A 22,767-nucleotide genomic window follows, 5' to 3' on the forward strand; every position below is an offset into this window, starting at 1 on the left:
CTCGAGTTGCTTACGAATCGTGGAATGGAACATCGTTGAAGGTGGAAGATCGGTCTCGTCCTTAGTTTTGGCTATCGCAATGTTGATCTGGCTTCAGGGTCGATTGTGTCACGTCAAACGGGATTCGATGCGGCTAACGCGACTGACCGCGGTTGTTGACCACCTTTGATAGGTTTTGAAATCTCCGATCCACGATTGCTTCTCTGGCAGTTGGGTTTCAGCTTCGGAGAAAAGAATGAAGCGATAAGAAGTATGATCTGAATGAAGAAGCAACGAAGAAGCCTAGGCCCGAGGCTGTGGTCGACCCTGGAGAGGAGCTCCGACCTGAATCTGGAAGAGACCCTCCGATCAAGACGGAGCGAGAGGGTACTGCTTCAAGGGCAAAGAAGAGAAGCTCTGATAATAAGGGACAAAGGGCAGGCGAGGATTAAAAGGACGACGACGACGAACGAGGCACGGGGCGAGACATCCAATGACTGCTTCAACGATATAGGTTATGAATAGGTGTATACGTCAACAACGGGGTCGCAGACGACGACCTCAACCTTGCCCTACGACTCTCACATCTCTGTCGAGATTGACAAATGATTAACAAATTGGCAATCAACTTGCAGGCGGCCACTTTGTCGCCCCCAGAGCCGGGTGACGGATCCTGTGGTTCGGCCATTGATGTGCATTCTCCCCAATTCAAGACCATGGGTCATGCAATGTTCGCTCATCGAGGTGTTATCAAGAAATCCCATGACTCTGGTTCTGGCTAGATTCGGTCGTTCGCCGGCATGTCTTTTTGCTTAAATGGAAAAGCCGCGCTCTGGGAGGTTTTCCCCGCACTTTTGGTCGTCACGGATTGGCTGTCTCGACGAGGGGTGGGTGGGCGAGTCGTGGAATGCTTCCCAACTTTTCAACTTTCCAAACTCCAATTCGCCTGATCATTGAACTTCTTTCTTGGTTAAGGTCAGAGCATGGTGTTAGTTCGGACAGAGAGGAAAAGGCTGGTCCTCTCTCCTCCAAATCCCCTTGTCTCATGACTATCATGATGTTGTAGGTATCTTGCGATGCTCGTTAGAAGATAGTAAACCCCGAAGATCAAATGTCTCAAACACTGGTACGTCCAAGGTTCGAAACAGAGGCGTCTAGAACATTGGGCTTGTGTCCGCCAATGCGCTCGTTTACACTCCATGTTTCTCGAGGTGAGGGGTGGGTTCAGCCATTGTCGAATCAGCGAGACAGGAGTGAGACTGCTTGTTCCAGCAAGTCATGGGAAAGCAGCATTGAGGCTCAAATCAGTCTGTCCAATTATTTGACTGCAAACCCATGACTTTTTGACGTCGATTTGGTGTTGGGACTCGACGTTGACGGCGATCATGCCGTTGGGCCAGAAACTGAATTGAGGAGGTACAGAATCCCGTGAAAAGGCACAAACGGATATGCCTCAATTGGAAATCTCGCAGCGTGGCAAGTGACGGCCAGCTCAAACTTCCATGACCCGCATCGACATGTGTGACATAGTGCGGAACATCTGGTCCCGTCAGGCCTGGCAAAATTGAACTGGAAGCTGTGAAGAGAGCACATCGCACCTTCCTGAATGGCTTCATCAACAAAGACCAAGAGGGAAATTGCCTGCCCGAAGTCTGCACAGACCAGGTGCTCCCATACCCCCTACAATAAACTCGGAGAAGAAGGCACTATTTGACAGGGGCCTGCAGGCTTTTGTGTAGCTGCGCGAGCCAACCCCCGAGCAGCTCCACTTGAACAATCACTGCCACCAGTCGACCAAACCTGGAGCACCGCAAAGATGTCATCAAATTCCACCTTCTTTGTCCTCTCACTTGCCATGTTCCTATTTTGTAATCTATGATCGTACAAACGCGATATATCATTTTCTCAACCAACATCAAAACATCCATCCCCATCCTCGTCACCAACATCACATCTTCTGAATCCAAGCCAAGTGGTAGAGGGTGACACTTTGAACTGCCAATCTTACTTCTACCTTCCTATGTTGCACTCCATCAAAAACATGAGTAATTTGGTATGCTCCGCGACATACAAACCGTCCATTCTTGTCCTATAAGACATTTGGTGGCCCGACGTGCTGATCGTCATGAGGTGGCCGAACCACCTGCTCAGTTCGAATCTATTCCTGACCTCCCACCCTGTTATCACCGAGCTCACTGCCTTCCCTTTACAATGTTTGCTTGACCTCTATTAGCAACTTCCCGCCACGTTCTGGTTGGTCCTGAACAAGTGCGTTTCTTCAAAGACTCGAACCAACCTGGCAAGCTCATCGGCGTCTTCCAACTCGTACGGGCTGTGTTCACTATGTTCTACACGCCAACATGTAGGCGATTTCCCGGGAGATTCGATGATGCATCCGCAGTCAAGTCTGGCCCATCGAATAGATCAATCTCCAGCTGGAGCCATGATAGACTATCATGGGAGTCATGGGTCGCTTGGCCATCGGCTGAGAGGGTGAGTGGTTGCTTGTGCATGCGGCTCCCAACATTCGCCGTTCCTGGCGTACCAGGTCGAAGCAGTGAAACATCTCTCCGCCAGTCAGCTCAACCCGCTTCTTCTATATTCGCGTGCACTGTGATTGTGTACCGTCGCCTTTGCATCTCAATCCTCCATTGCCTTTCGCCGATGAATCACTGCGACTTTTGTCGTAGTACCGCCCAAAACACCATCGTCGGTTTGGAAGCCAGGCCAAATCACATGAGGCCGTTAAGCGGAAGTCTGCAAGTGTCCTTCCCGGATGGAACAAAGTGGTGAAGTGGCTCTTATAGGCCACTAATTATTGCAGCCAAGCATAGAAGGTAGGCAAGGTGTCGACAACAATAGGTCTACAGAAGAAGCTTCACTAACTCCATCTTCAGGTTCTTGTATAAATGGGACGAGTAACCCGTCCTGGAAAAACATTTCCTTCTCTTATGCCAAAGTTCGCCGGTACAGACCACTCAATCCCTCTTGCTGCAATATTCCCTCGAGAAATATCGTGATAATGCTGTCCTGGTTCATCAACTCCGGCCTCGTCCTGGCTGCTTTACTGGTATGAGTCTAACCCAATCACACAATTCATGACACTGAAATGATGAAACAGGTCCTTCCTGCTGTCGCCGCACCGACCGTTGCCAACAAAGATGCCTCAGCCATTTCTAGGTATGGCATCGAAGAGCTTACGTGGGAGCTTCAGACTGCTCCCGGAGGTCCTGCCGTGAACGTTACAGGCACCATTGAGCAAGCCTACAAGCACATGAAAACCATTAATCCAGGCTTCATCTCCGATTTTGGCTTTGACCAACCAGTCAACGTCTCTTCGCTCTCCACGCCCCTCGAGTCACGCGGATACACGATCGATCACATCACTTGCGACGTCTTTGAATGGGCCTTCCTGGAGGAAATCCAAACGGGCATGTTCTACCTGAACAAGGTCCCCGGCAAACCGACCAACGGCCCTGGCCCTGGTAACTGTGGTCGGGTCAGTTGCTCATACGGTGCTGCTATCTACTGGTGCAATGATGTACGTCAACACTGCCGTCTCTATTGAGGTTTGAGAATGAAATTAGGTACATCTTGCTGACATGGTCTTTGGCATATAGAACACTGTCAGCAAAACGATTGACACGTTCGGCTACATTACTGGCGCTGCCCAGACCGTTGTCAACAACTGCCCTCAAAGTATAGGTTCGTGGAACATGGGACCGTATGCGGAATTGACCAAGGGTCAGATCTTCATGACGGATAATTGGAATGTCATTGTTAGGTATGACGAGTGCTAGGCAAACTGGGCAGGGCGTGTTGGGTGGGTTCCTGGCTGTACGTGGTGCAAAGAAAGAGGGGAGTCACCCATGGCTTGAAGCCCATGGGGACCAGATACGAGCTTACTCAGGAATGTTGGCGATGGTTATGATCAAAAACTATCACGAGAGGAAGTAATCACATTCAAATATCAAGAGATGAGCTGGACGGTCCGCTATTAGTAGCTCAGCGTCACGATCAAGCGCCTAGGGTACTCATCAACTTGTTGCATCCGTCTTTGTGAAACATTGATGCGATGCCATGTATAGCGGAACTTTGCTTTCATACTACAAATATAAACGTTTAAGACATAGGGCGGGAGCGCTGTTGACAACGCCAAGTACAGACGTCCGATCGTTTACACTGATACAAAGGTTGTGATATTCCAGGCCACCGGAGCCCATGAGGCGAGTTGGTGATGCAGAATCATCGATTTCCTCAAGTACGGAGCCTTGTACATTTTCGAGAATTCGATGGGAGGACCTGAGGTGATGTTTTATTCTTGCAAGCATCGAACACCAAGGGCAGTGTTTCATCCCAACTCTCCCTCCATCGACATATCTCGTCCCAACCCTCCGATCCCTCGTCCCGACTTTTTGCCTGGCAGCGGCCGGCCCGGTGTGGTATCTCTCCAAACGTGCTTAGACCAACGTTCCTGATTTTTAAACCTTAATTTGACTACCGTTCATCAATTTTAGTAGGACTGCTTTTTCTTTCTCTTCTCCCGACCACCTCTCCACGAGACCAAAATGTCTGGAACAATGTTAACAGCCGTTCAACACCAATTCACGACCACCCCCAGACAGCCGTCTCAAATAACATAAGGCGGCACACGATGGCTAGGAAGCAGAGGAAAAGTTAGTAGATCCCTGAGTAACAAAGGTAGACGGTTTGCAAAATTTATAGGCGTATAATAGGTAGTAACAATAAGGAAAAGTTCAAGCTGGAGGCATCCGAGCAGAAAGGAACATTCACCAGTGTCTTTAAGAGATGGACACATCAACCACAGAGAACGCGTAGTCAATGCTACCTCTAAGCTCACTCAGTCATTATCCCTTTTACACTCTGCCTAGGTAACCATACCCCCCTTTTTCTCTCTGCGTAGTGGTGGGTTAATAGCTGGGAAAGAGACAAACGGAAGTGAAGCCCGCGGCAGAGAGCGCCAGATGTTACCAGTTTCAATATAAACCATGGCAGCGAAAGTATCACGAAGAGAAGCAAGACAATCATGCACGGACAAAAGTGAGTGAGTAACATAAGTAATAACCATTCATTCGTTAACCATAATACACCCATAATTAACGATGATAATCCGTAATCTGCCCAATCCTCACCACCAGCAAAAACGCCACCGTCAAGCACGCCGACCTGACAAGAAACTCGTCCCACGTCCCCGGAGTGCCGTCCACAAACATCATCTTCGCAAAGGACTCATTAGAGGTACCTCCACCATGTGCACTCTTCGGTGGCCCCCCTCCTGTTATGCCATTTTCCTTTTCCTGCTGCACCTGCACCTGGTGGTGTGCTCGAGGCGCCGCCGTACATCCAACCAGCCTCCTCATCCATCCCACCACCCACTTCCCGAACTTCACTTCCTACGTCAAGTGGGAATTTGAATCCTGCTCTCCACCTCCCACACTCCTTGCTTCAATCCCCTAAAGCCCACAAGCGCTCAACGCCACCTGCTGAACCTGCGCGTCCACACGGCCAAACTGCTCCGCGTTGCCGCCCGTCAACTCATTCATCGCCTTCTTGCTTAAGTTGACGCCCGCGCCGGCATGGTCGATCGCCAGAATGTTGATTGTCTTGCCGTTGTACGTGACGGACCAGCAGGTGCCGCAGTTAGGCGAGTTCCAGCCGGCCACGGCCTCGACGCCGCCGATGTAGGGGAAGTTCTTGACTTGGTTCTGGAAGTTCCAGTGGTACTTGGTGATGAGGCCGTTGGAGCCGTCTGAGCACGAGACGACGGTGAGGGAGCGGTTGGGGTCGTCGTAGCCCGTGTCGTAGGAGACTGTTATATGTTTGTTAGGAACATGGACGTGTAAGAGAGCGAGGAGAAAGGGAAGGAAGGAGACATACCGGTAGTAGCAGAGGCGGCGGTGGCCAGGGTGAAGAGGCTGAGGATCTTGGAGAGCTGCATTTTGAGATGGATATGGGATGTGATGGGGTTGGTGATTATAGTATTATCCAAGAAGGAGACTTGGTCGTATTAAGGTATAATAGTAGTAGTTGTTGTTATTGTAGATGGAGGCTGAAGCTGGATGCTGATTTGGAATGCAAAGACTCAATGTCTCAAAAGGAGGGAGTAGGACCCTTATATGCACCCCGAAGATCCCTCCCTTCTAGTGTAGCTCCGTGTAGCTCCTTCTTCTCATTCACGAACACAACATCAGCACCCCGGAAATGGAAAGAACGGACTAAACGGCATCGTGCGGGTGTAACTTGGTGGTGGTTGGGTGCGGAGATCCACCAGTCAGTCACCACCCACGACACGAAGGGGACACTGCGAAAGCTACGTACCATACGGGGACTTGCAACATCTTGTTACCGCAAATAGAATTCCCCAGTCTCCACACTATGCAGCCAGCAGTTCCGATTGCCTTCTTGGACGTCATGGGTAAGGAAAACGGCAGAAAGCAGTGGCTAATTCGAAGGAATGGGGTACTTAGACCTCTGCCGGGGTAGACACAGTTAGCGTGATCCTTCTAGCCTACAGAAAAGTAGATTTTCTGGCCGGTATGAGTGCGATTCTTCTGTAGACACTTCCACTTCTCATTCATCTTTGTCACCGATCCTACTGACCGCGAATTCGCACAGGATTCAACTATCTTCCCCCCCCCCCCCGGCAGATGTGTAAACAGCCCAGGTGGAAAGTGGCAGGTCGTCAGAGCCGAGTAGGGTAGCATGCCGCCGCAGCCATCAACCATTGGCGATGCCAAGCCCGTGTTTTTGACTCCATGCAGCAACCCATCTTGTCTTGACTGGCCCGGGTTTTGCAACCTACGAACTAGAGATAGCCAAGAACACCCCTAAAAAGATCTCGTCAGCAACTAGTGTAGACTACTCTTATCGAGTACGAAGGCTTGCAACCTTTGACAATGGTTGGATGCCATGAAAGTCAGTATTGCCCATTGCTTTTGTGTATTGGCTTGGTTTGAGAGTTCTGGAGGGGCTGGTTCACTCACCGAGCCTCAACGATGTTGTGTAACCATTAATTAGTAACGGCTTTGCAGGGGAAACACTCGGAAAGACAAGCAAACACCAAGCGGTAGAAGCAAAGTAAGCTTGGCAGCTCTTTTGACATCAGAACCGTACAAGCAAAACCAAAACTTCGAGGGAGCGGAACCAGATGGTCCTCAACATTCGATTCATGCTCCCATCTCTGGAGTTTTCAGCCTTCGTATCGACGTACAAACAAATCCTCACACCCTCCTCACAGCGTGAGCGGTGGCAGGACCATGGCAGCGGGTAAAAGTGGAGGTTTCTTGACAAACGATCGGCATTCAGCATTTCTCGTATTCAATGAGTTCCCACGACTGGTGCAACTCTGCCAATGGAAAACAACAATATCCATGACATAGAGGTATGGAGTCGCTACAGTCAGACAAATCATTGTTGCTATCGCATATTGACTGCCGCCTGATAAAGCAAAAAAAGTAGGTAATCATGAAATGGGCAAATGGGAAAAGTGCGGGGGATCACCAGAGCTGGATCGGAGGTAACATGACATCGGCCTGTTCGCATAATGTGTGCACTTGGGACACCGACGAGCACCAGCACTTGGATTCTGGACAGAACGTCTTGTTACGTACCTCTGTCAACGGACACCTATTCTCCGAGGAGGATTTGGCGGATAACAACGAACAAAGGCTGGGGAGGCGTCAACTCGTATGCTTGAGGCGTAACAAGCTTGTGGTGCTTGCTTCTCTTCCACCGGGCTTCCACCAGTCACCTGTCATGCCATCAACCGCTCTGCATTTTTCCGTGCACGACATCGTCTTGTTGCATTTCTTCAACGCCTATGCGGGAAGGTCTCACAGGGCTTTCTTTGGAACATGCTCGAATGAACTCGGCTGTTCCAATTCCACCTCTTTCCCCGGCACGGCATGTTGCTCGTTATCGATGTCTCGGCCAAGTTTGGCCACCACTTGGCTTGCCAACACGTCCTTTTAGGCTCGGCTAGCTCGGGCAAGCTAGCAGAAGCAGGGTCCCAAGAATAATGGCCAATCCGATCATCCTGTGGACTTCCCTGACACGTGCCGTCTCCGCCCCCGCTCCGGGCCGGCCGATTGAAGTCGGATCCCGCCACTTGCCCATTCAGTCAGGGCGTGTTCGGCAACTCAGTAAATGATTTCAGTAAACGTTACTGCCGGATTTACTGGGTCGTGTTCGCAACGATCAATAACCGATTTACCAGTAAATTACAGTAAAATCTGTTCTAGTAAACTTTTTGCCCTACAACCCCCATCTGACCAATGAAATATATAGAAATCGCTGTATTTACTAGAAGTTATTTCCAAATCTCTAAACCTCTAGAAATAGCTTCCAATATTTGAAAATCCCCACTTTTCACAACCACACATCTCATCAACGTACACCCCTCAACGCCATACCAATCCATCATAATACAGTCTACTGCTCTAGAAGCTCGTCGGCGTCGACGTTTAGTATACCGTTAAATACTAGTCCTAGTTATTATATTCCTAACGAACTTTCTTATTCTATAGAAGCTACCAATCCCTATAAATTTATATAAATAGCGTAGTCTCTTTACAATTAAGGAGCTTCTATATAGCTATATAGGTCAGTTCAAAGACTTAATTTGTATAGGACCCCAGACGTTCTATATATTATATAAATAGCTTCGTTACAATACTAAATTATATTCATTAAAGTATATAACTACCTAAGAAAAGCTATCAATATTCTTATTTATAACCGGGTAAGGTATTATCTTTCAGCTTACCTCCTTCCTACTTAATTACAATCTAAATACTATTAACAAGTTAATTAATAGAAGTTATAACCCTAATTACAAACTTCTTACTTACTAATATAATAGGGTATTTTATAAAGTCCTTAATATATATATAATCCTAGGGAATTATAAAATAAAATTACCTTATATTAGAACCCCCAATATTATAGAGGGTAACCCGAAGTTATTCCTCTACTTTTGTAAAGTTCTAGGAGTATTCGATAAATCACACTTTAAAATACGATCTAATATTAAGGTAGCCATATTGTAGTATAATTATAAAGAATTTTACTTAAGTAATATATTAATTGTATATAATTTTAACGGTTGAATCTAGTATATATTCCTTAGTTAGGAGGGTTCTACTAATAATATAAAGGTTCTAAATAGTACTTTTATATAGTAAGGAGCTTATAAATTTTAGATCTCTCAAGGGTAGTATTATTTTACTAATATAAGGTATAACTATAATAACTGACTACTTATACTATATTGTAGTATCTAGTACTATTTAAAAAAGAATAAGAGGGCGGGACTCCGCCCTACTAATATAAAGGAGTTGTATAATCTATGTTATAACTAACTTTATATTATAGTTAAGAAGATAATTAGTCAATTGAAGGGGATGTTCAAAATCTACTGCTATTCGCCCAACTTCAGTATAAATATCCAAATAAAGATTATCTTCACTACCGTAGCGGTACTAAACTAGTTCGTAAAGTACAATAATACCTTCAATAATTACTATAATATGGTAACAAGTACGAGAGTGAAATTTAATAATATAGTCACAATAGAAAGGGAACTATTTAATATAATTAATTTTATAAGTAGTTATAGTATAGAAAAGAGAACGGACTTTACTAGCGCAAAGTTAATTGGAGGGACGAAGGGATATATAGCGCAATACTATGACCGCATTGCTAGAAGGATATAGATTAATTACTATAATAAATTAAAAAGAAGGAGAGAAATATATAGTATTAAATCTAATTAAAGGGGGTTAATTTAGTAGTAGAGGGAGGAGGGGAGAGAGGAGGGGAGTTAACTTATAATATATGGGTTTGTAAGCAAATAGGGTAATCCAGTATTGGCTATACAGATTACCCTTCAAATTATTTAAATGTAATAGAATTGTATATATCGAATTATAAATTCAAACTACTAGATTACCTCCCAAAGTACTAGAGTATATAAAAAATTTATCTTTTTCAAAGACTCAATTCTAGTATCTAGATTCAAAATTTCTAGTTATATTTATTATATTAATTAGCTTTAGCGTAGTCTTAGCTCCCGTCTCCCCACCGAACTAAAAATTTTTAAAATCATTTACAATACTTGCATCTCTCGCAAATCTGCCTCAAAATTAATACAAAGATAATATATTAATTCGGCTTAACTTAATAATCAAAATGGTGTACTTTTTATATACATACAATTTTTTGGGGTGGTTTTGTTTCAATATAGAAAAAGTGCATCAAAAAAATAAGATGTAAAAATCTAGGGTCTGACCCACTTCTCGCTCCCTCCCGCCTATACTCTATTAACAAATATATATTCAAATTTACTGTAATTTAAGATTAATAAAATCAAAATAAATACTAGTTTCTAAATAGAAATTTGCTCCTTCAACATCGCTATTATCCTCCTCTTCAACGATCAAAAATATATCTCCTTCTTTTTATTATATATCTTTACAAAGCGGTGCGCCTTTCTATTAAATTCCTCCTATTTATAAAATACTAATTCAATGATATTATTATTAATTTTATCCTTCTATTCATTATAAAAGAAATTAAATACTTTATTGAGCCACTCGTTATACAATAGGAGAAAAGGGGTAAATTTATATAAAATCTCCTTCAATACTTCGGTTAATATACGCAACCTATTAGCAACGGTCTTACTAGGCGTCTTCCTCTTCTTCTTTTTAGGATCTTTATTAGAAGTAGCAACCCTCCTCTTATTACTATTACGAACGTAGGTAGGTATAGGGAGATTCTTATTATTATTATTCTAATTGTTATTAATATATAGACTAACTGACTATATCTTTCTTAAAAGAAGTAATACGCCTAGTATTTTAATATACTAATTAGTAGTACCCTAGTTATTTACGAACGCTTCCTTTATAAATTTGCGGTATAGGAGGGATTTATTCTTAAATTAGTTAACTTCTTTATTCTTCTATCAATTATAATTAATACTTAAAGTCCAAATCCCTACTCGGTATATACCAACCAACACAATATATTAACCTCAATAAGTAGATCCTATACTTTATTAAATTCGGTTGTAGTACTAGTATCTAAATTAAACCCAAACCCCGATTGAGAGTAATTTTTCAAGATTAACTAAGTATGCTATTTATAATAAAATTGGTCTACTTTATTACAGATCTAGTAATTACTTGGCCTATTACTGAACCGCTCAGCTATATCCCTAACGAAATTATTATATACTTAGTTTTTATAACTATTCTAGTTAGTTACCCTAATATTAACTACCTTCTTCAAAAGGGTAAATAAATAAACCTCCTGTCATGGCGCTGCCAGACATGCTGGATCACGTGCATGTTCAGTCCTTCCATCTCAAGCATATAAGGCTGTCACTCCTTCCATCCGATGTAGTTAGCTTCTTCTTCTTCTTCATCTTTAATTATTTATTACATTCGTCTGATTATTCGTGTCCCAGCACTCGAGATCTACGTGACGTGACACTTAATTAAAGATCCTTCCTACGGGTCGTATTATATCAAACTCCCTCTCATCCCAACCGCCGCGGATTCCGGAACATCGGACTGTCTCGATATCTGCAGCTGTACTCGAAAACTGGGCGCGCATCGCCAGAACCGAACTCTCTTGGGATGACAGATCATCACATCTCTTCATTGGAGCTATGGCCCTCTAGATCGGATCAAATGACATCGGATTCATTACCAATTGAACGGCTGGTCTAAGGTTAAAGATGCAGTACAACAGCGACCCTTCCATTCGGGACCTCAGCCGCGATCCAACGTGGTTCAGCCCATTTCTCTTCTTTCCTGGTTCTGACAGCCCAGCTCAAATTCTATCATTCCCCTCATCTCTCCACTCTTCAACAGGCAAACACTGGATCTGACAGCTCATCATCAGACCGCCGGCGTCGTGGTGTGGATTCCCGTTATCCGGTATCTTCCCGAAACATATGCCAGATTCCCGCTATATTGAGCCGTATTTCGTCTGGTATCCCCTGTCTCAAAACCAATGCCAACGACTATAGACCCACTTTGGCAACATTAACGACAACCAGGTCAGACACTTCCTCTTTTCTCGTTCCCTATCACTCTGCTCTCTCCATTGTTCACGGCATCTCTCGGATCATCAGAGCAACCATCGCCGCTGTTCACGACCATGGCCGAGGAGCAGCCACAACCCCCTATCTTGAGCCTCGAGTCTTTGGCCGACCACCTTCAGAAGCAAGTCAATCGCATGGATGAATGCGAGAAGGCCTTTTCTGCACTCAGGAAGAATATCGTCACCTTGAATAAGGCACTTGACAATAACACCGCCCTAGTTCAAGCGCTTCCAAAGTCTAGCTCAAAACCCAAGGCTGGACTTCCTGATGTTGAGAAGTTCAACGGCGCTGCTTACACCTTCGAGACTTGGCTCCCTTCTATCCAAGCGAAACTCAGGATCGATGGAGATGCTATAGGCAATGCTGAAGCCCAATTCTGGTATCTCTTCTCCCGGCTCGATGGAAAGATCCAAGCCTTGGTGATGCCCCAGGTTCAACAAGCTTCGGAACTTCAGGTTTTCGATCCTCAAGACTTGCTCGATCAACTGAACCGCATCTACGATGATCCTCACAAAGTCCAGCAAGCCGAAAACGCTCTCTACGCACTCCGCCAAGGTGATGAAGGCTTTGGTCTGTTTATGGCTAAGTTTGAAAGGCTTCTCTATAAGGCAAAAGCCAACCTTTGGACTGAACCAGCAAAAATCTCTCTCATCCGCCAAGCTCTCAACAAGGACACTCGCAAACGTGCTCAACTTCTCCGCCCAGTTCCGGTTACTTACGTGGACTACGTACAAAAACTCAAAGAAGTCGTGAACTCTATCCATAAATCTAAAGATAAAGATGCTATAGAGATCGATGCCATCCAAGCAGCTAAGAAATCAACAGCCACTATCTCAACTTTAGAGCTGGCCGGACCGTCCCGCTCTCGGGCGCAGCTGCATATGGTTGAAGGTCTCTTATCTGATGATGTAGAATCAGACGATGACGACGATGACGACGATGAAGAGGATTCTGGTCATGAGTTCGGATGTGATCATTCAACTGATTCTGAGCCTGATTTTGAGCGCAAGCTGGAGCGCATGGCGTATGGTAGCCGTACCAGATGCTGAGATTCCATCTCATCCTTTTCTTTCACATGTTCTAGATCGCGTTGCTTCTTATGATGTCAGGTGTACCCATCCAGATTGTCGGGTCCTGTCATCTCAATCTTTACTTCTCTTCGACTCTGGGGCTGAGTCTTCTTCGAAGGGGGGGGTGATGTCATGGCGCTGCCAGACATGCTGGATCACGTGCATGTTCAGTCCTTCCATCTCAAGCATATAAGGCTATCACTCCTTCCATCCGATGTAGTTAGCTTCTTCTTCTTCTTCATCTTTAATTATTTATTACATTCGTCTGATTATTCGTGTCCCAGCACTCGAGATCTACGTGACGTGACACCTCCTACTTATAATTCTATAACTAATTCTTAGTAATAGTACAGTTCCTCTTACTACTACTAGATTTAGACTGTAATTAGCTAAGAAATTAGCTAAAAGGGGAGGGTTAACTAGTAGTAAATTAGCTATAGGGGAATAGGGCGTACTAATTAGGGGTAAGTTGACTGGATTAGGACTAGCTGGACTGTAATAGTAATTGAAACCCTATAGTCTATGATTCTCCTTCTATTATAGGACGAATTTAGCTATTATTTATTTAATTATAAAAATAATTAGGTTTCGTTCTTCAAAAAATAAAATAGGGGCGGTTATAGAAGGTAGTTACAATAGAGACAATCGAGGTCATTATTAGTTACAATAATACTATAAGTTATATACCTACTTGAATATAATAGATTCTAGATTCCTAATATTTCGAATAGGTTCTATAAATACTTTCGTAAAGTAGGCCACCGCCAATCTATTGCTAACTTAGTTAGATTTACTGGGCTGGTTACGAGCGGTCTGTGCACTGGTACGTAAATCCATTTACTGGAACCATTATTTACTGGCATTTACTGAGTTGCCGAACACGCCCTCACCCACTTCCCAGAGACTCCCAGGAATGCGGCTCAGCCGCCGCCGTATCGCTGGGTTGCGGAACGCGGCTGCGCGTTTCTAATCCGGGAGGCAATAGAGGGAAGGCGCCGATACGTGAAGGCAGGTGACCGAAAGTTCCAATCAGGGCTGGAGGCTGGGAGAAATTCTGGTGCAAACAAAAACCTCCATGTTGACTGGATGTGGATGTCAGTGACCTTACGATTTGGCCGATCATCTTTTGCAAAGAGATGGATTTTTAGTTTGAGTAACGTTGCGCATCGTACCCCAAAGTACACGAACTGGGCTGACGATGATGTAAGACGACCAGACCCGAACACGACCGGACACGACGGAGTTACTAAAACTGTCAACCGGTCGGCGTCGTGTATCGTATCTGTTTGTGCAAAGTTGCCTTACGTTAGCACGACAGCCTTAATTCTTTCGCTCATGTTTCCTACCATTAAGGTTCGCATTTGGTTGTGCTTTGTTCACCGCTTTTGTTTATATCACGTTACCTCCACTTTCAGTGACTGAGTGTCCAACACGGAGCTGTTTTGGTGAGGCCAGGCCTAGTCGGTCGGTGCCTATTCGTTAGAGGTCCTCGAAGGATCTGGAAAGGGATGCATTTGGAGAGAAGCCGAACAGGCGACGCGTACGAGTGTGCGCCGCCGCAGCGAGGCGGTACCTCTATCTTTCTTCACCCATTCCATCCAGTTCTGAAGCAGTGGGCGGTGAAGGGAGCAATGACCGGAAGATAAACGTGAGTCAAAAAAGGAGTGAAGTTCATACCTCTGGGTACCTAATGTTACCTGGCCAGCAAGTGCTCTCTCCTGGTTCTTTCTTTCGCTTTCTATACTCTGCCTCCTGTCGGCTCGGGAGCTCGAATTCGCGACAGGCGTTGAGGCGCGGCTGCGAGAAATGACGAGGTTCAAAAAAAAAAAAAAAAAAAAAAAAAAAAAAAGAGAGAGCTCAAGGGGAAGAGCTTGCGAATCGAGGCTCGAGGTCACGACCTAAAACTTCGTGGCATGTTTGATCGCGCGTCTTATGGAACGGTGGGTGTGCAATCTCACAACTTGACGTCAACCCGAAGGACCTGGCGATGACAATGGAGGATGCGAAGGGCAGGAGGACGTTCCATGTTCCATTTGACTCTTTGCAAGTGCAGCTGTCAAGGCCGGCCGCTCATGCCAAAGTGCATGCACATGCATGATATGACGTGCATGGACGTGACGATTTCCTCCCATTACACCAACAGTCGCGGAAGGTGCGAGGGAGCAAGCGCACTTCTTGCTCAAGTCCAGTCCGTGGTCAATTGCTTCTCGCTCCTGGATCGTCTCCAGTTCTCGAGTTCGTGAAGGAGCGAGTGGACGCGAGTCGCGACGAACTGAAGTGTCCGGAAGGCAGGCCCGAACAGCACCATTTAGGATGGGAGAGGAGAGAGGAAGTTGCAACAAGTCCCTCGATCCGATGAAGACCCTCGCGCATGCCCACTGGCCTGATGGGTTTTCAAAATTAATGGTAATGATGTTTCCGATTTGAATTGAATGATAGCGAAGTCCTTGAAGCATCCAGTCGGAGAACCGAAGCAATGCTTTCACCGCCCATCTCAAGCCAGACCACGGACAAACTTTACGGCTTCCCGTCTATTCACATTACTCTGCTGCCGAAGTGGGCTGAATCGACAGTTTCGATTCGATTATCCTTGTTTGGTGCATGTATGCCTCTCATATACCTCTACCATTAGTTCAATGCTCCCTTGTGTGTGGCTGATGGTCATGGACTTGCGCTCGGGATGAGAGGAAGAACATTTCTGGGGAAGTGTAAGATTGGGAGGAACGATGACAAGACAAGTGAATACCTCTACAGGTTCGCTGTACGGCAGAGAGAGGCGGATTCTTTCAAAGAGAATATGGGTGTCTTTACCTACGTCTACTAGGAGGAGAAGGGAAAAAACCGCTGCCAAAGGAAAACAGCTGACAAAGGCCAAAGGAGGCTGAAAGGCAGGCAATGGCAGGAGGAAAATGAACGACGAGACGTCTCTATACTAACAGAGAACTTTCACACGTACAGCTGACTCCAGCTGAAGCAACGACGACAGTGAATCCATCTTCACAGCACCACCCATCACTTACCACGCCCATTCAGATCAATTCCCAACCATTGGACACAGGCCAAACGAACATCACCGGTCATTTTCATTTCACTGATTCACAACAACATCCCACCATCTTTTCCCTTCCTCTCCCCCTTTCCTGGCTTTCGACCTCATCAAACCTATCGCGGAGAGGGAGACGGGAGATGGTAGATGGTAGACGGAGACTGGCCCCTCCCTCTTCTCATCCAGCCAAGCCCCTAACGGTACCTACCTGACGATTTTCGGCCCCCTCCTGGGAGATTGAACCCCAGATCTAGGTACCCTACCTACCGTAGAAATCCACCCCAGACCACGGTCTAACACAAAGGATATAAATCTCGCGCTCACCAGATCCCCCTCCTTACCCCTTTCTCTCAGTCGCCACTTACTAATGATGGGACATCGGGAACCTCCCAAGGAAGGATAAAAGGGATCCTACATCTCTCTATATTTCTTAAGACTGCGGTGTCAAGCTCTTTCACAACAAAAGCACAAGTGGACACAATCAACACTCCAACGGTCCCCTTCCTTTTTTTTTTTTTTTTTTTTTTTTTGCCTACCGATGTGGACGCACGCTACCTCTCCTCCCCTGGTTCGGTAGTCTGTCTGGTCTCTAAGTCATTGATTACCTATCTAACCACCTCATGTACTGCACTTATTTTCCCCGTTCCCTCCTTCTCCTCCCCTCCTCTTCCTCCTCCTCTTCATCCATCTTCCCGCGCCCTAGGCGGATACACCACACCACACCATACTAAAGAGGCCGAAATCGACAGCCGAACCATTCGTGAGGAAGGAGAAGAGGATGGGGAAGAGGGGCATCATATTCCGTACATGACTTTCGTGATGTGATGTACGTGTATACCTCTACCTGTAGAGGTAGTAAAAACTGGGTACCTCCGATGAGGTAAGTGTAGCACCTACCCAGGCCCGGCCGGTCGTCTTGTGCCCCCCTCCGGCTCTCTCTCTCTTTGCTTGCGTGTGCTTGGAGGGTACATGCAACGAGGGGGGGAAGCAGGGATCCAATGAGGTGAGGTAGGTAGGTAGGTAGGTAGGTAGGTAGGTAGGTAGGTAGGTACCTAGGTAAGTGTATAGAAAATGCCGCTATGGAAGCTAGTCGAGTTACAATCGATGTGTTTTTGTTCACAGCAGCATCGAGCGTGCCTGTTATTTTTAGTGTACCTACCCGGATGAAAAAAAGGGGTAAAGGCTGGCTGGTTGGTAAATGCCTAAATAAGTAGGTAAATAATGATAGACAGATCATCTAAAGGTAGTGTACCTGTGGTATAGCCTGATGTATCTACCACTACGGATAGATGAAAGAAGGTATGTACTTCTAGAGATGGAGATATAGACACTCGACACCATCTGTAGCCAACAAGCATGACATAACGTAATAGAGACGACTAGGCCTCCAGGTCGATGAGACCAAAGATCTCTACCAACACTCAGCATCAATAGCATAGACGTAGCATCGAGCAAGATACAGTACCCCAAGTGAGCACCCTAACCTTGGCATAAAGCCGTAGGGAGCATCAATGACAGAAATGAAAGGGGCTCCGCACGGGGGCTTGCTTCAGACTTGACTGGCATGTCGGAGTGTCGGAGTGTCGGAGTGTTGCTGTTGTTGATCTGGGATCGAGTCACAGCTTATGATTCCTGGGACCTGATACAGTAATGTTATTCTTGATTGATCAAGGACTGTGTACCTGATATGAGCGTGAATGTACCTGCAGTATTGGGCCGTGACATCGAAAAGTCCAGTCCAATTGGAGGTTAGACAAAACTCTGAGGCAGTGTAGGTAGGTAGTAACGGATGCATGATTCGACATGGCAGGAAGGAAGGACTGACTTCAGTATCCACACCCTTTTTTCTTTGTGTCTTCCTTGGTCTTGGTGAGTATGTACCTCTAATGCAGTATGGAGATGGACGTAACTGTCAGGTCTACCAACTCACCTTGACCCTGTTCGTGTATTTTTTCTTCTTGAAAACGATGCCGGTATGAAGGTCCTCCGACATGCCATGTCGTAAAGCATTATGCAAAGAAAGGGAGTATTGGCAATGGCGCGACGACGGCCTTGTTCGACGGCCTTGCTCTCTTGTCCCAGCGGCCGATCGCGGCCCTCAAGGTCCTTTGAAACACCGTGGTATCAAGGAGCTTCCTAATTCGTTACTCCAATGTCCAGTGTCACAAGCATGGAACGGGTCAACAGTCTGGGGCTCGCGTATCTGTTTCTAGTGGCTGTTGCAGATCCATGTAAGCAAAGGTCCGATGTCGTCGACTTGTTTTAAGCGAGGTAGTAAATAGGTACGTAGGCTATTATGTTGTAAATACCACGAGTGACGGCCGAGATTTCCCTTTCTTGTCACTAGCCCAGCGCCATGTTGGACATCGTGAAGAGCTAGAAGCATTCCAAGCAACAACGCCGAGGCCTTAAGCCTCACAGCGTGTGCGCCATTGGAACTGGAAGGTAAGTAGCCTAGGGGAGTTGGGAGAGAAGGACCGATTCGACGCTACGGAGGTCCTGCGAGTAGCGGGCGAAGAAGATGATTGAAAGGGGCAGAGTGTCCTTTTCCTCCTGAATGCTCCTACACATGGAAATGCATGTGAATGTGGCTTTTCTTTTCGCGACCAGATCCGACCCCAGACTTTTTAGCGACCCCTTGATGATATCTCCCCCCAGGTTCATGGGGTTGGATTTCGATCCAAGGTGGAATCCATCCCCGCACCTTCCAAGAACGATGTCGCGATGAAATATGCATGGCAAGGAGAAATAGGTTACAGCCGGACCTGCATTGCAGAAAAGAGATGGAAATGCGGGGATAGCGCGGTCGGAGGTTTCATTTGATGTGATTAGGATCTTGGAATCTCGGATGGAAGAACCGTTGGACGACAAGCTTCTACACTAAAATGAAGGCTAACACTTCCAGATCTGGATATTCTCCTCGTTTACTGCGTAGTCATCGGTCCGACAGCACTGATACTACCATATGGCGACATTAGCCAAGCAACAAAGCCCTTAGAATTGACTTGCAATGAAGGAAGAAAGCAACAAAGTGACGAGAACGTGACAAGGCACAAGACCAAACTCCAGACCCTTTTCTGCGTCCCCAGGTTGTGCGATGCGACGTACATCAACGAAGCGCGGAGTAAAAGTTTAGGATGGCCATACAAAATACCTTTCGGCATTATTGTTTGAGAAATGAAGCCTGATTTTCTAGCCTTGGTCTTATTCAATATAGCATGCAGCAGTTGGGCGCGGAGCACCGCAGGAGAAAGTGGTCATGAACGGCTTGTGAATGGTCATGGGTGTGAAAATGGGACAGGGGAGAAGCGGCACGGCAGAGGTTACAGATGTGTGTGTGTGTGTGTGTGCGGCCTCTTCACTTAAGCGAGCTGACGTCTTTCTCGCTTCCCCGCAACCAAATCATGAAGTCTGGGGAAATCCCTAAACAGGAAGTCTCGAGATAACAGGGGAAGAAACATTTGTCCGGAGACTTCCGCGATACCGGAAAAAGACGGCAGACGTTGCTGATGGAGTAACGGAACCGATGCCGTGATGGTGTAAACAAAGTGATCCCGGTTCCGATCGAGGAAATTATCCGACGGAGACAGCCGGATGGGCCGTCGTCCGATGTCACTTGTCCGGAAACCGGGTGTCAATCTGGAGATGCTGGTGGATGATGAATTGCGCCCTACTGTGGGAGTCCAAAGACAAGAGTTTCATCCACTGTGTACTGAACAAGAACAGGAGACACTGTCTGAACAAGGCTGCAAAATTGGTAGGGTGGCGTTACAAGGGCCTGCAAGGCTGATCAGCCCTGTCGATATTGAGTTGCCCCTTTCCCGAGTGTCGGCGCCCGAAACATGTCGGATATCTGCTGCTTGTCAGTTTTCTGGCACCGAAATCTGGAGATTTGGAATGTGGGAATCCGGGGTATCGTAACTGAAGGCAAAAGCAATGGTCTGATGCTTCCTGTTCCAAGAAAGGTTAACACCGCATTGTGGTTTGCTGCAAGTACATGACAGCCTCATCGGACCGACTGTGGAGACGTGAGGGTCCCTGAGACAGCGGATGTCCAATTGGTCCCTGGACTACTGAGTTCTCCGCATTCTCACGCAGCCATACCCATGCTCCCACCCATTTCGAGAACTTTGTTGAACAATGACCCTTGGCTCAGTGACTGGTGGTCCTTGGCGCCCAGCCCCGTGTGCGTGACGCCTGATTCTTTTCGCGACAAATGTTATGTAATGTCCACTTTTCTTGAGACGGCCTTTCCGTGTTCCGAAGGTCGGCAGGCTTCTCCTTTTGGGAGTACGGTCCATGGTCCAGTCTTGGGGAGTTCACCAGTATCTGCGCTGCGTCAGACCGAGTGGTTCAGTCTCAGTGTCTCACAGAACGGTGCTGACAGAAAGCTTGTCAAGCCGTTGACCATTGTCGCACCATTGTGCATTGCCAGGAGATCTCCAAAAACCGGGGAAGGAAGAAAGCGGTGGTGCGTTGGCTGCCGGGGGATGGATTCCATGGGGATGGTGATTCCACAGCGTGCACTTTACAGATGGATCCCACGGATTGCCCAATCCGACGGTGAGACAGGACAGGGCAAATGAAACGCTGTCCTTCTGTCCATCCTTGGGCGGGTGTCCAACGTAGTGTAAAGGTTTTGCCCTGGAACACGATGGGCTCCCGTCACGGAAAGGCTCGCTCGTCGTTCAACTCAACCTGTAACAGCAGTGTGCACGCGAATGTTGGGGTTTGACATGTCTCGCAATACCTATGGCATCTCCTAGGTAGTGTGCTGGTGAAATGAAACTAGACTGGACTAGCCTGGAAAAGTGCGGAGAGCGTTATTTTGGCCTCGCACATCTCGCAGCGTGCCATACCTGAACGAGTAAAGCCAGGGGGTTGTGTGGGAGAGACGATGTGGGTGAGGTGCCAGCTGAGAAAAAGCTTGGCTGGCTTGGCTGGGATGAGAGAGGGGAGAAGCAGAGGGCGCGAAAACCGGATGAGTGGAATCGATGGAAGTGGAAGGGACGGCATCGTCAACGGCGCACCATCTGACAAGTGACACGACTATCACTGGACAGCGACGGAGGCGGTGATAACGAAGTAGCCTTGCGCGGTTGCGAGTGAATTGCTGACTTGGGAAATGAAATCCGGGGTAATCATGGAGAACAGGAAATGCAAGGAGCTCTTTTCAGTTGCGTTGGTTGCGTGGATGGAAAGTGGCCTGTCACAGTTCCACTCGCAAAAAGTGTGAACTGGAGAGAGACGAAAGGAAGTGGAAGGTTGAGGGAGACGAGAGACGGAAGCAGCCGAGAATCAAGTGGAGACTGCGAACTGCAGGAATTCCAGCTGTTCTGCCTTCTGATTGGCGCATCAGTTCATCAACCAGTTCTTTCCCAAAATGCACGCACAACCCCAGTCCCAGGCAATTGCAGTCCCAAACAGCGTCTGTGCTCATGCATCCATCGATTCCACATCTTGACAGTTCCACTTTGCTGGCTTTACCAGCAAGATCAGGCAAGAGCTAGACACTAGACAGCCCTCTTTTTCCCTCCCACTTGCCCATCAACTTACGACGGCGTGAATCCGTCAAGGGATGCGGCACGACAATATCCGATTTCTGTGTCCCGAGTCGGAAAAGAGGAATTCGGTAAAGGGTATCCCGTCATGTTGGCTGCGAGATGTGGGAGCCCTCAGAGCCATGCTGAGTGAAGAGTTCAGGGAATCAGCAAATTTCCAGGACAATAGTGGGCTCGGCTTCGTATACTGGCGCCGTTACTGCGATCGAGATTCACGATATCGAATCGACCAAAATGATGTGGCTTTCTTGTTGTTCAGATACGTGTTGAGCTGAACCCAGCAGTCGCTAATAAGTATGCCCAATGGCAAGACATTGGCTTTGATTAGGGGTTCGCATATCCATTGCATCACCATCCCTTTTTTGTTCTTGACCCAAGCAGAAGGATGGACAGCCACGCTAGACGACGGGTTCCTGAATCACCTTGACCACGGGCAGCAGTTCTTTATGTATAGGGTCTCATTTCCACAATGCACCGTGGTACAATGCATCTCCTCTCAAGATTCATTCATTCCCGCTAGTCTTACAGAGAAGCCAACTGGCGCGGTCGTGGCATGAACAAACATGAGGCTCTACTGTGTGTTCTTAACTTGCCGTGGGCAAGACAGAGCATGATGCCGTTCCTCCAGCCCGAACCCCGAAGAAACCCGACTGACTGCAAGGCTTACGATCGATCGTTGATGGAATACGGCACCTCCGCTCTGCATAAACAACCCGTGCTGGCAGTTTGATGATGGGCATCAACCACGGTCCCTCAATCACCATACACGATCCCCGTTTGGGACATCCGACGAGGAAGTGAGGTCTGAACCATTGGCTGCACAGACATGAAGTGGAAATAGCTTGCGCAGTGCAAAGTAGAGAAGTGGAAGTCGTGCAAAAGGCCAAATTAACCCACCCAACAGGGGGCCTTAGACTAGTTTAACCCGTCGTTCATCTCCTGACGCCAAGACTCACTATGGGCGCTGCTCCACAACGT

At 46.9% G+C, this 22,767-nt stretch overlaps 3 protein-coding genes across 3 annotated transcripts; 1 reads left to right on the top strand and 2 right to left on the bottom strand.

The window, feature by feature from the left end:
- Nucleotides 1–3,001: 3,001 nt before the first annotated feature.
- On the top strand, nt 3,002–3,910 carry NEUTE1DRAFT_98715 (uncharacterized protein; the record flags this gene model as incomplete). Its single annotated transcript, XM_009850339.1, has 4 exons — nt 3,002–3,049; nt 3,101–3,520; nt 3,654–3,763; nt 3,793–3,910. The coding sequence occupies 4 exons, from the start codon at nt 3,002–3,004 to the stop codon at nt 3,908–3,910; spliced, it is 696 nt and encodes a 231-aa protein (XP_009848641.1).
- Nucleotides 3,911–5,031: 1,121 nt separating this feature from the next.
- NEUTE1DRAFT_116175 (uncharacterized protein) lies at nt 5,032–6,059 on the bottom strand (the record flags this gene model as incomplete). Its single annotated transcript, XM_009850340.1, has 2 exons — nt 5,032–5,809; nt 5,878–6,059. 2 exons carry the CDS (start codon nt 5,936–5,938, stop codon nt 5,454–5,456), a joined length of 417 nt encoding a protein of 138 aa, XP_009848642.1.
- Nucleotides 6,060–14,068: 8,009 nt separating this feature from the next.
- NEUTE1DRAFT_135560 (uncharacterized protein) lies at nt 14,069–14,305 on the bottom strand (the record flags this gene model as incomplete). The annotated part of the gene is made up of 2 exons (XM_009850341.1): nt 14,069–14,224; nt 14,291–14,305. 2 exons carry the CDS (start codon nt 14,303–14,305, stop codon nt 14,069–14,071), a joined length of 171 nt encoding a protein of 56 aa, XP_009848643.1.
- Between the last annotated feature and the right edge of the window lie 8,462 nt (nt 14,306–22,767).

This window comes from Neurospora tetrasperma, assembly GCF_000213175.1.
Source record: "Neurospora tetrasperma FGSC 2508 unplaced genomic scaffold NEUTE1scaffold_1, whole genome shotgun sequence".
NCBI lineage: Eukaryota > Fungi > Ascomycota > Sordariomycetes > Sordariales > Sordariaceae > Neurospora > Neurospora tetrasperma.